This window comes from Lytechinus pictus, chromosome 7 (genome assembly GCF_037042905.1).
Source record: "Lytechinus pictus isolate F3 Inbred chromosome 7, Lp3.0, whole genome shotgun sequence".
Classification (NCBI taxonomy): Eukaryota; Metazoa; Echinodermata; class Echinoidea; order Temnopleuroida; family Toxopneustidae; genus Lytechinus; species Lytechinus pictus.
The window spans coordinates 5,127,095-5,144,029 of record NC_087251.1 but is presented as its reverse complement, the minus strand read 5'-3'; the positions used below and the strand labels follow the sequence as shown (position 1 = coordinate 5,144,029).

Sequence of the window (16,935 nt, the reverse complement as noted above, 5' to 3'; positions counted from 1 at the left end):
TCTGAGTAAGCCATAGTTTAAAAACCAACCTATTTGGGTGAATGTCTATGAAAACTGTGTTTATAGAGTTAAATGGCATTGATTGAATACAACCTAGGCTTTATAAAGGGACTAAGTGACTGAGCTCCTACATTCCATCAGTCAGGGAACAAATTCATCTTCAGAAAAAATATGATAGAATCAATATAAAAGAAAATCAATCTTCTCCTCTATGCTAAAGTAAGGGCAGTGGCCAAGTCTGCTTCCTGTCTGCTGACTCTTCTTAACACATATAATACCAAAGGGTGCAAATTCTACACTATAAGCTCTAGGATCTAGAATCAGACCTGATGATCTGTCATCGCGTCACTTGTCCAGGGTCCTAGGTCCCGTTTTAATTGGATGTCAAGGACGCTGTACAAATTTTCTTCTAATTTCTTTAGAACCCTCTCAAAAAGAATATCCCTTTTCCTAATTTGATTAAGCGGAGTTGAGATTAGCTCATATGTCGACTTATAGTTCAATGCTACTATTTCAGGGGTAATCATGGATGACAAAATATGGATCCATCTGCTTCTGATTTTTTGAACTAATTTTTTTAAATATATAATCTCTGGTCATGATCAATTCAAACCCAAAGCTCAATCAATTGACCTGGAGTAATACTATACTGTTTCTATCACATTAAATCTCTTCTGTGAAGATTTCCCCATACACATGATAAGCAGCAGAATATCTCATGTGACTGCTAAGATCCCACAAATAAAGACTCAAATAAATGTTTATGTTTTAGTATGTATCTCTCACTTTTCATCCCCTCATCTCTCTCTCTCTCTCTCTCCATCTCTAACCCCCTCCCCACTCTCTCTCTCTCTCTCTCTCATTTATGACATTCAATTGACAAAGTGAAGCCAGAAATTATCAGTCTTCATTTACACTGTATGTAACTATGATTATAAAGCATTTCTTTGTAGTTGAATATCGGGAATCGACACTGGCAATTTCATACAAGTCACATGCTAATTTCCTCAGTTTAAAGCTCTACATTCACAGGTGAATATGAGACCATTAAATCACATTACAATAATTTGTACTTTTATGCTCAGGAAACAGTCTACAAAATAGGTGCTAATGGCCTGGGGTGGTATTCTGAAAATTGTCTGAACTTTTCTTGTAACTCAGCAAGATAACGGCTCGCTAAAATTATCTTAAATTGGTATTCTGAAAATTGTCTTATCTCCCCTATTTTATCTATGACATGCCCAATATTCTGTCATCAACAAATCATTAAAGTTGTTATATGCTTAGGCCAACCAATAGAAGTGTCTCTTCTGAATATTAATTTTAAGCGCATTGTTGACATGAGGCCGCAGGCGTATTTCCCTTGTGCCCTCGACCCTTATGCATGTGCGCCACTGTGCTAAAAATACACGTGGCTGATCTCAGAGTCATATTTTCTTTGAAAAGATTCATCATCTCGAATACCAATTTTTAATTGCTGAAAAGTCTACCAATCCGTCTCTGTAATATCTTTGGAATGTCTCCTGCAGTAAAACATGATGTTCTTGTGGGATGCAGCAAGAAATTATTATTTTTGATCGAGAAATATCGCATGCAACATTAAGTTACAATAGCCCCCTACCTCTTGTAAATTTTCTTGTATTTTTGCAAGGAAGTAAACAGAACGCAAAGATAAGAGAATTTTCAGAATACCTTTTATCTCGATATGTTATCTTGCGCACATAGATATTTAGGCGCCGTTTTTAACTTACGCATCATTATAGCTCTGACATCATACGCGCTCAGTGAAAGTTACAAGAAAATTTACAAGGAAAGATACAAGAATTTTCAGAATATGGATTTTATTGTAACTCCAAAGATACAAGAATATTTCTCTTAAGACAATTTTGAGAATACGGCCCCTGGATAACATCATGTACATTGTAAAATTTTATGTAGTAATATTCTCGTGCTTATTGCAAACAGAGTTACATTTGATTAAAAACAAATATCGAGCAAAAGTGCCAAGCATAGAGTCCTGATTGGTTGAAAATTAGGCTAGAATCATGCTTGATTTTCTTTGACAGGCCCCTGGAAATCTGGTCCTCATCATTCTCCTCTTTCCACCTGCACACGTGTACATCCAGGAGAGTATGTTCGGCTGATTCATCTCAATCTAATGACTGTCTCTTTGTCTACCATTCTCAAGTATTGCTATAATTTTAGGTCAAGGATGGTTTGATCAGAGTCTATAATCTAGGAGAAAGCCTGTCTTTGACACATCAGAGATGATTCAACATCTGAAACTAACGGTAGAAGAAGACAGGCAATGCTAGCTTTAAAAAGAATTGAAGATTTGTTTTCTTCAACTGGATAGAAACAAATTCGTTTCAAGCCACTAGTACATTTCTTAATTTCATTTTCTAAAGCATATTTCAACAATCTTATTTTCATAGACTGGTCTTTGTTCTGAACTTTTTATATCACTTCAACCAAATTTTGAATAAGGCAATTAGACACCATTATCATTTACTTTCTTAAAATAGTGTAGTGGAAACCAGTTTAATGTGTAATGGGCACATTGGAATTGGAGTTGAAAGCAATATTAGTGGTCATCCAAACCAGTTTGGAAAACCACCTCACGATATGTTTTTTAAGAACACTTTGTCTTGTTAAACTGCTTTAAGCATAGGTGAGGACACAACCATTCTTCAGGAAGCGATCTTCGCACAAAAATACAAGTGTGTGCGTGTCGGGCGTGCTTCTCTGTACAATCTGTGTGTAAAATACTCACACGGCAGTTTCAAATTTTTGGCAAAACGTGTGACCACACAGACAGGGTTCCCATAGCAACAAGACTGCTTTACTTGGAGTGGTTCTGGAAACCAGCTCAGTGGAAACTATGTCAGTGGAAGCCACTTAAATGCCTAATGAGAATGCTCGAAGTGGTCTTAGAAGCAATTTTAAGTGGTCTTTCATATCAGTTTGTAAAACTAACCTCACAAGTTTTTAAGACCTCTTTAACTTGTTACACATCTAAAGTGTAGATGACAGTCTTGTGCAAGAAGGAAAATGAACCACATCAGTTTGAGACGGAGTTAGTCCGGCTTTTTAAAAATGGGGATGTTACATATACGTGAAGCCGCCTCCAGCGCACGCTTTAGTGCACTTTCAACGCATATGTAACTGGAGCTTTAGATTATGGTAAGCAATTACAGAAACTACAATTTACCTATTGCCTATTCATATATCCCACATATCAGCAAAAAGCTGCAGTAATTTTATGAATATGCTCTTGTCAGTGCCATACATGAAAGGCAATAAACTTCATTTGCTTCTCAATTCTGAATCTTATTGTGTAGCTCCTTTTTTTACTAATAGGACCATAGACAACTGATAACTTACACACCCTAAGTTTACATAGACCATAGACAACTGATAACTTACACACCCTAAGTTTACATACATTACCATAATATTTTATACACAGTCATTTTGTTCGTGACTGGACTCTACCATTTGTAGATTTGCTGTGCACTATATTCTGGCTGACATCCATCAAAACATGCTGGAGGAAATAATGAAATATTTTTATTGTGATATTTTTTGTTTTGAATTGCATGGTCTATGAACAATGGGTTCTGGAAAGCAATTACCAATGTCCCGATTTTTAAATATTTCTGGGGTAGACACGACAAGATAGAGCAACACCATCATCCATGAGAAATTAGACCCCATTCTTAATTATGTCCTTAGTCTAGGGGAAACCAGTTTAGTCTAATACAATGGGAATGCTCAAAGCAGTCTTGGAACTGATCTCAAGTGGTCTTCCAAACCAGTTTAGAAATCCACCTCCCGATGTGGTTCTCAAGACTATTTTGCCTCATTAAACTGGTTGAAGTGTAGATGACACAGTTTTTCTACAGGAAGCGATCTCCGCACAGAAGTACGAGAGTGTGTGCATGTTAGGCGCGATACTGTGTGTAGAATACCTGTCCTGTGGTTTCAAATGTTAACTGAGAGCATTTCCATAGCAAGAAGACCACTTTACATGAAGAAATTCTGGAAACCAGTTCAGGAGATGGTGATGAGGATGCTAGCAAAGCGATCTTCTAAACTGGTTTCCTAAACTGGTTTATGGGAGACCAGTTTAAGAAAGTATTGAGAACAGGGTCATCATTTTGAATAAAGTCTAGTCACCAGACCAATAAACACTATTTCTCCTTATTTCGCAACAATCTTCTGAATGTCTGCCTTTCAAAAAATCATAGTCTCAGTATACACCTCTGTATCAGCTGTCAAAGATAAAATTCTCAAAGATTTACAAGTCACTTGTTCTGGGTTATCACTCCCACCTTCGTGCAAACTATCTAATCTCCCGGATAATTGATTTAATCTTAGGCGACTTAAATCTTAGATGATATGCAAAAATTAGGGTTTAAATGAGGATAAATATGCAAGCACTCCTGGCTGCTCATGAAGGGCATTGTTAATTTATTAATCCGAACAATATCACCTCCTACGCCCCTTGGATTTTTTCATCAACCCCAAAATAATGTCATGAATATGGAAACCTTGATATATACATATTGTCTTTGTCATTCAATAGTGATGTAGTTGATTATGATTATGGTGATGATAAAAAAATACTATAGCATTTCAAAACATGAGGAGCATACATCTCTTAACATTAATTGAAAGCTGACAGTCATTTCATTTTAGCTTGACTCTGCACAGTACAGAACATACTCCACTTCCAGGAGCTGATTTCTTGAAGCAATGACAGTAAACACACAGTTAATCTAATATTCAGGGAAAGATTCAAAGTGATTTTGTAACTGGTAAAGGCAATGATTAATTCACATTGACAACTCTCCACCTAGGTGTTCAAGGATACCTTGTATGACTCTCACATAGTTGTTTTCTATAGTTCTTTGTGATTTCAGAATTGAAAGGTCTATTGAGATGGCAATGTTGGAATGAATCATATACAGACATGTACCTCTGTGATGAACATGAAGACTCTTTGACTATCTTGACAAAATATGCAACATTATTTTTAAAGAATGCAAATTACTTCTGTCCAGTATCATGGATAATTTATGGGCAGGTAGTCCCTTGGCTGGCCTGTCCATTTGCTGACCTGGTACTTGACAAAGCAACCAGATGATTCTTTGAGCTTAAGTCATCAAGGGAAGTTTGAGCTCTTTGATTGGATGTCAAGGACTACGGGATTCTATGGACAAGACAATTATAGCCACATCCTTCTGGAAACTTCTTTTTAGAAACAAATTCCCAAGGCTCTTAATGATTTAAAAGGAAAAATGAAAATAAAATCCTTGCTAGATATTCAGTTATGACAATGTGATCAATCATTCATTCCAGACATAAAGAAGGATTTGTTCTTTTAAGTGGTTAATCTCCATGTCTTCGTAGTTCCTAACACTCTGTTGGTCATAGTATGATCTGAATGACATTGACAATGTACATTTTCCATCCATAAATTAACAAGCATATATACATAACTCCCCAATCAGGGCAAATACCAGGTATTCCATTAATGTGAGTAGAGTATTCATACCCAACCCCCACCCCCTCACACACACACACTTACCCTGGTTTGTAGGGATTCTTTAAGGTGTGGGGGTATTTGCAGTGTTAAATCAAATCATACAAGGTTTTTTTTTATCAAATAAGAGGTGTGATGCAAGTAAATTATGCAATCTTTATAACAGAAAAGCAAAAATACTTGAACTTTACCTAGTTTGAATTGGCCAAAGATGAGCACATGTGCTTATTAAGGAATTTGAGAACTGAAAGAGTGTGCAAGTATTTTCACATTAAATGGTAGGTGTGAATAGACCTGATGGGAGTTCCCCTTTTCCCAGGCACTTCTTCTGTTTCTGATATTGATCTAGTTCTGGCAGCGAGGATTAAACCCCCGATCTAGATCTTGAGCCAGAGCTCTCTATGACAGACACATCTGCAAGGCTGTCTAAGGCCAACAAGTCTTTTGTCACATGTCACTGCCGCATGGTATTCAAACTCAAATAGCCATATTACAAGTTAAAGGTGATAATGACCTTCATGATGATGAACAAGATCTATTCATTTATCCATCCTACTACTAAAGCTGTTTCAACTCATCAATCTCTTCTGGTTTACAGTCCTTTTCAGGACTACATTCAAGAAAGATTACTCTATTCTCAAAAATTTCCACATTCTCGCCTATCCATTTATTTTTCTTCTTCTATCCACTGTTTCTATAACACTCCACATGGTGTACCTTAAACCACATCAGCGATTATTTATTTAAAGGACTCAAATTCCTTAAACCTGTGACTCAATAGACAAAGTACCTTATTAAAAGTCGCGTCCAAATCTTCACAGGGTGTAGCATTTCACAGCAGTTTTCTTAATCCTGATTCTTCTGTCCATGGATAAATTTGGGGAGTGGAAAGCAGGATTCCTGCTGTAAACAACAAGTAAACATAGCTCTGACTTTTGGTATTAATCTACCTAGAGCCTCCATGGAAAGTTCTGGTGTACTTTTATTAAAGATGTATGCAACAACAACATAACAAAATATGCAGGCCTAATGAAGAGTTAGAAGATTGTATAAGACCCTCAATTTTTTATTGGACATTGAAAGCATGATACCATGTCATAAAGAAACAACATTCCCCAAATTCACAAATGGTATAAAAATCACATTATATGCAGCTTTAATATGTAATGAACATCTTAGAGGTCCAATAGTGAATGCAGGCTTTGGTCAAAGGGTGCTCGTTGCATGCTTGTTGCTATGATTCAAGCCCATTAATGGATTAAGCGCAGTAAGTGCACTTGATACAGAATATATGTATCAACCATAGTTTCAAACAGCAAACCTACAGTACCTATTCTAATTTGGGACAATGACTCCCTTCTCATAGGCAATCAGGTGAGTGTCAACATACTGAACTGTGAAACTCTCTGTCCCTTAACTTATTAAAGGTGACCCCAACTCAAAACCCACAATAACTTACCTAAAATGAATCAAAATCCTAAGTTAAATACATGATATACAACTTGTCAAAATTCATCAAGAAAAAGACACAAAAACTTTATTTAATGTAGAAGAAATTTAGTAAAGAGCTTTAAAAAACAAGTGGAGCACCTCTGGCAGTCTCGCCTGCATTACGCGATGTAATGTAACAGCAGTGCCGACTTTGAAATTGAATATAGAATAATCATTTACAATTAACACTATTCATATGATGATAAAATACTATGTTAATTGACCCTAAATGACATTTGACCTTGATCGTGTGCACCTGATTGTGTGACAGAAGACTTGTGCCAGACGATCAGTGATACTGGATTACCCTTAAGTCCACCTTTCATGAACTAAATCCATAAACTTTTTAAAGTTATGATGGCAATTCAACAAATACCCCCAACGTGACCAAAGTTCATTGAACTTGGTCATGTGACCTGAAACTCACGCAGGATGTTCACTGATGCTTGATTACTCTTTTGTCCAAGTTTCATGAACTAGATCCATATACTTTCAGAGTTATGACATTTAAAAAACTTAACCTTGGTAAAGATTTCATTTTGATTCCCTCAACATAAGTTCATTGACCCAAGGTGACCTTGGTCACGTGACGTCAAAACTCTGGCAGGGTGCTTAGTAATATTTGACAACCATTATGTTCAAGTTTCATGAACGAGGCCCATATACTTTATAAGTTATGGTGACATTTCAAAAACTTAACCTTCGGTTAAGATTTGATTTGACGTTGCCGCCGCCGTCGGAAAAGTGGCGCCTATAGTCTCACTCTGCTATGCAGGCAAGACAAAAATGAGAAAAATGATTTGAAGATGGGAGTTTGCTCAAATGTGCTCTCTGGGAAACTGAGAAGTCTGGATAAAAATGGTGTCAAGGAAACTTTAGAGCTTAACAAATATGTATGACGGAAAAAAATTACTCGTTTCAAATAAACTAATTTCCTAACGTGCACTTTTTTCAAGACAATTATCATTTTGACTATTTACAGAGATGCTTGCTTGGCAAAACTTATTGTTTTGGGGGTGGAAATTCATTAATGCTAATACTTATTTTAGTCTTCCTTCATTAACAAATTAGAATATTATACAAAATATTCATAGTTTTATTATAAATATTCATCTGTATATAATCACACCTGTTTATATAAATTATACACACCAAGGATTGAATTGAATTGAATTTATTTCCGTTAAAAACAAATAACAATACATATAAAACGATACATGTTAATTGATGAAAAAACGGGAGGATGGCCCTACTCAGCAGCATCAATCATGGTGCAACTGGTCTACCGAGGGGTCCTCGAATTTCTAATGAGTGTGCCAAAATCCCTAAAATCTGTTTCCTGACATATTTTTTGAATTGCTGTATTTTAATTTTGCTTATATTGTACCCATGATAGCTCTATGATAAATCCATATTAACATTGAGAATTTGAAGAAGAAAGTAAGAAAATTACTTTTGAGGCACGATGCCATGTTACCCTCTCAAAAAACTAAACGATACTGAATTTCTGGAAAAGAAATTAGAAAGGAGCCAAAGATATGAAAGAACTATCAAAATAAAACTTGACGTCAAATTGGCTGGAAAGTTAGAGAGAGTTTGTCTCTAATAACGTCATAAGACTGAAGAGTGACGAAATCTTTCTGTTTATACCCTGCTGTATTACTTCCACACACCACGGGAACTCATCCTATGACTCACATCAGAGCTTTAGGTTCATTGGCATGTTATCCAGTCTGGCTCGAAAGAGGAAGTGAAGGAAATCTCTCAAAAGATTTATCTGTTTGTTTCATTTTCAATTGTTTCACTCAATGTACGATTATTTCTAGTAGGATCAACGCACGTTGTTAGTAATCCTAAGGATCCTACCCCATGATAACCTAGAATATTGTATTCATTTCTCTTTCTTTCAGAAACGTGCACCCTCCCACTGAGGCAGAGGAGTTCCGACACTGGCAAGCAAAACAAAATTTGTACCCCTTCTTCTGATTTCAACAGCTGATTTTCCAAACTAAAATTCCACTTCCGAAAGATAGGCCTATGCACCCCCACACCACTTTATAGTTCCATCTCCCCAGAATGTGCCCCTCCAAACCTACTGAAACCCTTGCTCCCCACTGAAACATGTAGGGACCTGTCTATAAACACCACCTGCTCAAAAAGACCACTTTTATCAATGTCCTTGGGTCTTATAAAATTCTACTGTAATATTTTGACAATACACAAATTAATTACAAAACAAGAGATATTGAGCCAAGGCCCGGGGGGGGGGGGGCACTTCCATTGACGGATGGATACCATGCGCGACCATGGGGTCTCGAAAAGCACCCTAAACACGTATTTTCCATAGGCCTATTCTGAAAATGCACCCCTTAACAAGTATTGGCGTGTGAAACCCTACCCTTAACAAGTATTGGGAACAAAACAATACCCGTGGCAAGTATTCCCTGAATTGAACCCCTAGACAAGTACAGCGATATTTTAATTAAGCCACAGACGCCCGCACGGATGTCGGTCGTCGGTTTTACCTTTACTACATCATTGGGTATACGGCCCAACCTCCCACACCTCGTGCAAATCGGACTCAACACGTAGTGTTGACGGGGCAAAAAGTACATCCCTAATTTCAGTCTGTGTTTATACCCTCGCAAATCTGACCCTAAGCACGTAGCTTTCCTAGCGAAATAAATACTTTTTTTCATTATTTTAGTGTTTTTGACACCCTTATTACGTTACGTACGTAGCGTGCCCTATCTTGAAAAAGACATCCTTTTTACATGTTTTTTTGGTCGCGCATGGTATCCACTTGTCAATGTAAGTGCCCCCCCCCCCCCCCCCCCCCCCCCCGGGGAGCCAAGGTCACAAAGAACTTGTCTGAGTTGGTCATGCTGAAACTTTAGAATGCATTCAATCTGATCTGATCCAAGACTATGATACCAATATCAAAAAGTGGTTATGGGTCCACAGAACATGCCACAAAAATCTACAATGCAGCATTTTGCCTAAAAGCAGATTTAACGTTCAGGCAGAGTAATAAAAAACAGATCAACATTGCAAAAGTGTTGCTCCACTTAGCACAGCTTCAAAAAAACTTTTATTTTCCAAACATGCAAAGCAAAGGACACAACAAACGGATACTTCTATTAAGTGAATCTCGTATTGACGTCATGTGGATTACAGTTTACCTAGCGTATCATGAAATACTTGCTGCAATTACTTCCTCTATATCTCATTCTATGACTCATGAATACAAAGTTGAAGTGAAAAAATGGCCTCAGTATAGATATAGATTTATCCTAGCCTGGTAAAGGAAACAAAGGCAGTTGAAGAATACATGTCATCCTTGGTTATATCCCAGGCATTTCTGGAAATAACTGCATGTACATACATTTCTAAAAGAAATACAAATAAACTATATTAGGGATGGAGATTAATTAGTGACCTTCATTGGCTAATTAATGAAAACCAACCCTGAATGTTTGTATGACCGTTTAATATTTAATTTGATGGTGATTGTGATTTTGATAATTAAAACTTATACTAGTATGTATGTATGACATCTTAAACTTATTGAGATGAATAGTTCTCATCATGCTCATCAAACCTATGCTATAGTCACACAATGACACTGACTTATTTATCTACTTTGAATGCCAAACCATCATTGGTTTTGAGTCAGTTATGTTGGTGTGACTTTGATATGAGACAACCAAATGATAATTCATTAAAAAAGTATTTTCAAAACAATGAGACTCAGTATGCTATGTATTATTGTCTTCATGGCATACACTAATCAAGAAAAATAGAATGGGTTACAATGTCATCCAGAGAGTAATAATAAGTCATGTTTAATAATAAATTAATATTTGTTGGGGAATATTAGTGTTATGAAATTCATTTTCAAGGATATTATTACTTAGATAATTAATGAAGGATACTTATAGAAATATAGAAATACCAACATATATTATGACTGTCTCTCACATGGCTCCCACTTTTTGTCTTTATATTGTAGACTGAATACATCGTGCACTATAAAAGCACCAAAAGACTAAGCATTACAAATCAGAAGGATGAGTCTGCCCTTAAGGGAACAGCCTTTTGGGAAATTAAAATATATAAAGGTCATCTTCATTGAAATATAGCTATGCAACAAAGTAGCTCTATCATCTCAACTTTGACCCCATGACCCCATAAGTTTATTTCATCATTTCCACTCAGATTTACTGCTGTTCAAAAAAAGAGTATGTTTCTGAATCTCTAAAAGGCAAAATTAAAGTGTTTCTAGAGCAATTGATTCGGTTAAGGATGTTATACAACGCCTACTTTATAGTTTGCTGTATGCAAGCGAATGGGAGGCTCAATGTCAAACATTCATACTGTTGCCGCACGTGGCGTCCAAAATAGTAATGTTGCACGGTCTGGACATCATAATATCATTCAATTCATTGTAAATAAATGCAGGTGCGATACGCTTAGGGCTTACTGGCTAAATGTGCATTGCTGCTGCAGAACAGTTGCGCCTCGTTGAATACAGCGTCTTTCTGTCACATCTTGCAAAATCTCGTAATATCAATCTCATGCTTATTCGCTCATTGTTTTAAAGGTAAAATGTAAAGAGAGATTGTGAGAATATTTGATTGAGGGAATCATTTGACCAAAGGATTATTCTGGTTATGTTAGGAGTCCATTGGACTGTTGCCAGTTTGCACGTACCAGTTGGGCCATTGATGCAAAGTGGCGCCAAGTGTCACCAACAAAGGTGCCTAGAGGTTCAAATTGCCTCTCAATGTAGTGGCGCGTAACTACGACAAAAATTGGATTTGGTGCGACGAACGGCATCAAAATTGAATTTAGCTGGACGAAAATTTCAAACATTTTGAATTTTTTTGTTTTTTGTCGTGCCAAATAATATTTCTGGCACCACCACATGCCAGTTGGGAGGCAGTTTGAGCCACAACATGCCATTAGACACCTTTTTGGTGACACTAGGTGCTAAAGCCATTTTGTAATGGTATGAACTGCCGCAAACTGGCCATGGTCCAGTGGACTCAGCATTTAGAAGTGGTATGAAAGCATGTGGTTGCACGTATGTACAGCAAGATAGTAGACTGCATCATTTGGGAATTTAAAGTTGAAAGAAAAATTAAGACAAATATGTTAAACAAATAATGTCTTGGTTTAGCGACAACAGTTCCAATTTCTTTCCAAATTTAGTGATAAATTATGTACTGCAAAACAAACTATCAATCATTTTTAAAAGAAATCAAGACTTTTTTACCTATCAAGCAAATACCAGTAATATATGAGAACTTGAATGAAATAGCATAGCATGACAGCAGTTACACAAACAATAATTCCTTGCACCAGGCAATTATCAGTGAATTAGAAATTGCATTGTTTGTTAACAAGGACAATAAGGTTATTTGTTCCACTTTGGATAAAAACATGTTTACACTTACATCTCCTAGTTCCATTTTTAAAGAAATGTGCTTTATTTGTTCCAAACTTAATATGAATGTTTGTGGTTGACAGTGGTTATAACATTGAAAATGTTTTTGATAAATGTTCATTATCATGATTGGCTTAATGAATAATCAAAAGGTTCTTGGAGAGACTAACATGAATAATCAAAATGTCAGTAAATATGTTTTTCTCTAATTTCATATGGCATTAGCAAAACCCTGGAGTATAAAATTAAAAAAATTATAGGCTAATATTTACGGTTGAAATCGAAATTCGAAGACAGATATCAATCATTTTTTTTTTGTTTCAAACTTGATAAATTGAATGATTATACTTCTTAATTAACAATTATTATCTATCAATTGATTGTTTTTCATGTCAATTGATTACCCAATTCATTAATCTTGGCCATTTCAATGGCTCCAATGGCCACCAACTCCTGTTCTCATGCAAATTAATTTTCGCTTGTCCCATGATAAGAGTAATTATTTAATACTAGGAATTCAAGCATCCAATACCAAGAGTATATTTCAGCATTAAGATCTTTTTTTTTCATTACTCACATCAGTGGATTTTTTTTTACCTCCTGCTATCTAAAACCGAGTATATTATATACTGTACATAAAGCCTGTGAGGATGACTGAGTTCAGTAATCTAACCTTAGAGCTCAGTTATTTACTACGATACACATCAGATACAATTGATGAAACAATCTGTCCCTTTAAACTAGCCCACTTGTAGCATAATGACTGCAAATCTAAGCAGTCACGCAACTTGTCTATGTAAGTAGCCTAAAATCATCCCATTTCCATGTATACTTCAAAAAGTATCGAATCCACAGGGATACTTTATCAAGTTGATCTGGAAGTATTCAATTTTCTTCCTACTCAAAAAGAGGCACCATCAAGAAGATTTGGAGGAGGAAGGAAAACAGATGCACATATATGTTACATGCATGACACAGGAGGCAAGTGCTACAGACAGGGTAAAATTGATGCATCATTTTATCCTGAAATAGATTTGCCCACCATAATTTCTTTGTCAGTTATGGAGATTTCTGAATCATTCTGACCCAAATATAATAAATATATCAGTGTAATCTCTAGAAAGGAAAATTCATGAGTAAATAAATGAAAAGACCTCAATCACTAAAAACTCACTGCTACTTATATTTAGTATAAGACCCACTTTTTTCCTTTCATTGTATCTGCATCGTTTTGCTGATCACTGCATGTTTGTATATTCTTGCTTTCTAAACTTTGCAAAGCCTGAACATACCAATTCATTCTAATAATGATGGTGGGACCAGTAAGAAGCTTTGCAATATACTGGGCTTCCAGGCAATAAAAATAGACATAAAACATCAAATCCAATATGTTTTGATGGATTTATATCCTCTGGGAAAGTTCTTTTTAGATCTGCCAAGTATTGAGGATTTATCTGTATCTCATAATCAAATATGTAACCATGGTTACAACATTGTCATAGTAATTTACTAGTCTTATGGCACTGCTTTGTATCGTATGAAAAGACACTATATAAATGAAATGCATTATTATTTTTTTTTTATTATTATCATTATTATTATTATTATTATCACCGTGATATCAAAAGTGAGCAAAAATATCAAACCGATAATAAAAACAGAAAACATCTACTGTCAATTTCAAATCAATGAATTATGTTTTTGCTGTAAACAGTCTTTTAATGTTAAGGCTGCAGGGATTTCTTATTTTCAGCTGCCTTAATATATCAACATTCTAAATGCCAAGGCAACAAGACATAATGTAAAAGATAATGGTTTTTTGCACTGAGCAACAGAAGAAAGTATCAATATATCAGAGACTTTTAGTAGTCAAGAAATGTTATATCTATTCCAATTTTCTTCCTCAATGAACCACCCTTCCTAGTACAAAAATTCAACTGTCACTCCACCTTTACTCTGTAAACAAAGTCTTAAGGAAGCAAAACTTAAATGAAAATCCATATTTATGAATGGCACCCTACTTACAGATCAGGTGCAAGCCCCCACCCCCTAGCTATCTATTCTCTTTTAAAAATCCAGCACATTACTATACTTCCACTCCTTAGACAAGGTCATAAGCAGTCACACCCCATAAATATCAACACAAATGAATCCAATTCACAGAAACAAGAAAAAAGGAAAATAAAAATCCATATTTATGGCATCAACTCTGTGATCAAAGAAAAGCCTCCCTCCCCCAATTCACAGACATAGGGGTACGCACAAGTCTCTCTCCTACCTCCTCCCAATCCTTCCCCCTTGATTTAAACCTCCTCCTACATCACTCCGCCTTCACTCTTCAATCAAGGTCAATAGGCAGCCATGCAATGAAGCCCAACGTTTTAGAGGAAGAAGATGATTTCCTCTGGCTTGCAACATGAAACCCTAGGCCTAGACCAACCCTTCCTTAGTACTCCAATCTCCAAACCATAGATGCTGTATTGCAATTGTTCACACAAATAGAAAAGAAATTTGATATCCATGGGTAAATTGAAGTTTCCGGGTTCAATTGTGGTTACTGTATTGTGTCCATCCATTTTAATAACTACTCTGTTTCTTAAGAACACAGTTGCACATCTTTTCTACACAAAGGTTTTTTACTACACAATTCGTATCCTGTTGCAAATCATATTTTAAGTAATTCCCTTGTCTGTGATAATTTCCCCTGCATCTCTGAATAGGTATAATTAGATAGATGGCGTGCCTTAAATGCTATGTATCATCATTATCATTATTTACATATACCCGGAAGGTAACTTGTCTCTTCAGAAAAAAAACTATGATATGACAAGTTCTGAAGACATTTATCGAAACTGATATATATCACTGTGATATTCCAATGATGCCATTTTAAAAGGTAAATGTTACTTAGCTAACACCTTTATCTACTTTCCAGTTGGTTCCCTCCCACTTAGTCTAATCCTAATTCGTCTACAACCAATTTAGATACTAAGTATTTGGTCCAAGCCCATTCACTATTTTGTTTATTATCCAGTTAGGCTATATATGGTAATATTCAATTGGTCTCATACCATATGACAAGATGAACAATATACAAATTTTTAATTTGACAATGTGCAAAATAATTAAGAATAAAAAAGAGGGTATCAGACCAAGTGTTTTGTAGGTCAAGCTGCAAATGGACAGAATTGATAGAAGATCAAATGAGATAAGCCAAAGTGGTATAAAACTATGTGAAAAGTGGACCAAGTGGATATAAGCCTTCCAAGTGGTTGATGGTAAACTCTTACCTGTTCAGAAAACGTTGATAGTTTGATCTCTGTCGGGATCTGAGTTCTTTGCTCTGCCATTGGCTAAATCTTGTGGTTGCTAAACACTGTATCTGATCATTGACCTTCAGACATTCAACTGCAATGCGCTGCAGAAGACTTGTCCTCTCTAGCTCCTTACGAGGTCTAAATAAGGTCTGAAGATTGAGACTATCAATATGATGTGCAAGAGGATCCATGGAAAGGAAAGGGTTGATGACACTGAGAAAGAAAAAACATTTAAACATTAAATTTCAATCTTCTTTTACCCCAACAAAAGATTAGAGTACAGTACATGCTTACATGGCTATTTAAGCAGCACTTCAAACCAAATCAGTATTTTTCCCCTCACTCTTTTGTTAAATTGCATTTTTTAACTATTCACTTGTTATTCCTTAAATGCTATGCCATCCCCAGGATCAACTGTCAAGATTATTTGAATGAATAGAGTATATATATTTCTTTATAAGCATTAACTTCAGTTCATGAAACAGTCAATGAGACTATGTGAAATATAATTAGCTTAAATGATGTCACAAGCCCACTTAGCCATTTGATGCAGATCAATTTTTCATGATCAAAACTTGGCAATATATTTTTTGCATATGTATTAATGTTTCAGCTACTTTCATTACAAGCATCCTAGAGACAAATTATTCAATTAGCCTGTTTGTTTTCATAATTAATGAGCAAGAATGCTTTGAATCACATAAATTGATTGTTGCTGTATCTGGCAAGACTCTACCAGATTGCATGTCAGTGGGTTTAATCTCAAATGAACCATTTCTGCACATGTTTGATGACAGTCTTATTGTGAAAATCTCACAATTTACCTTCTAAGTTCTTTATTTTGTTTTTTCCTCAAAACAATGTGAGAATGGACATCATGCGTAAAAACAATTATTTTAGATTCTATTTTAGGTACACGATACATTAGGAATCATAATATAACAAAATGCAATCACCAAATAAACATATTTTGCTGATGATTATAGACAATGTGACTCATTAAAAATACTCAGTCAAAGTTTTAGTCAAACAAGGACTTCATCCTTGTTTTAAATTTGGCTTCAAGAATGTCAGAGGCCCGCTTTATAAAACATAATGAAATACAAACAATGAACCTTATACAATGGGGC

General features: G+C 35.8%; 1 protein-coding gene across 4 annotated transcripts in view; it reads right to left on the bottom strand.

Annotated features, from left to right (window-relative positions):
- Positions 1-930: 930 nt before the first annotated feature.
- LOC129265104 (endoplasmic reticulum membrane-associated RNA degradation protein-like) overlaps positions 931-16,935 on the bottom strand; it is a 52,586-nt gene continuing 36,581 nt past the window's right edge. Inside the window, exons 14-15 of one of the 4 annotated variants that reach the window (XM_064101731.1) lie at positions 15,779-16,018; positions 931-6,451 (exon numbers count right to left, since the gene is read on the bottom strand). In XM_064101731.1, the coding sequence (XP_063957801.1) occupies positions 6,364-6,451; positions 15,779-16,018 (328 nt within the window). In that variant the 3' untranslated portion in view covers positions 931-6,363. Of the gene's footprint in view, positions 6,452-14,777; positions 14,964-15,774; positions 16,019-16,935 lie in introns of those variants that run through there. The other 3 variants (XM_064101733.1, XM_064101732.1, XM_054903095.2) reach the window with 3 other exon arrangements.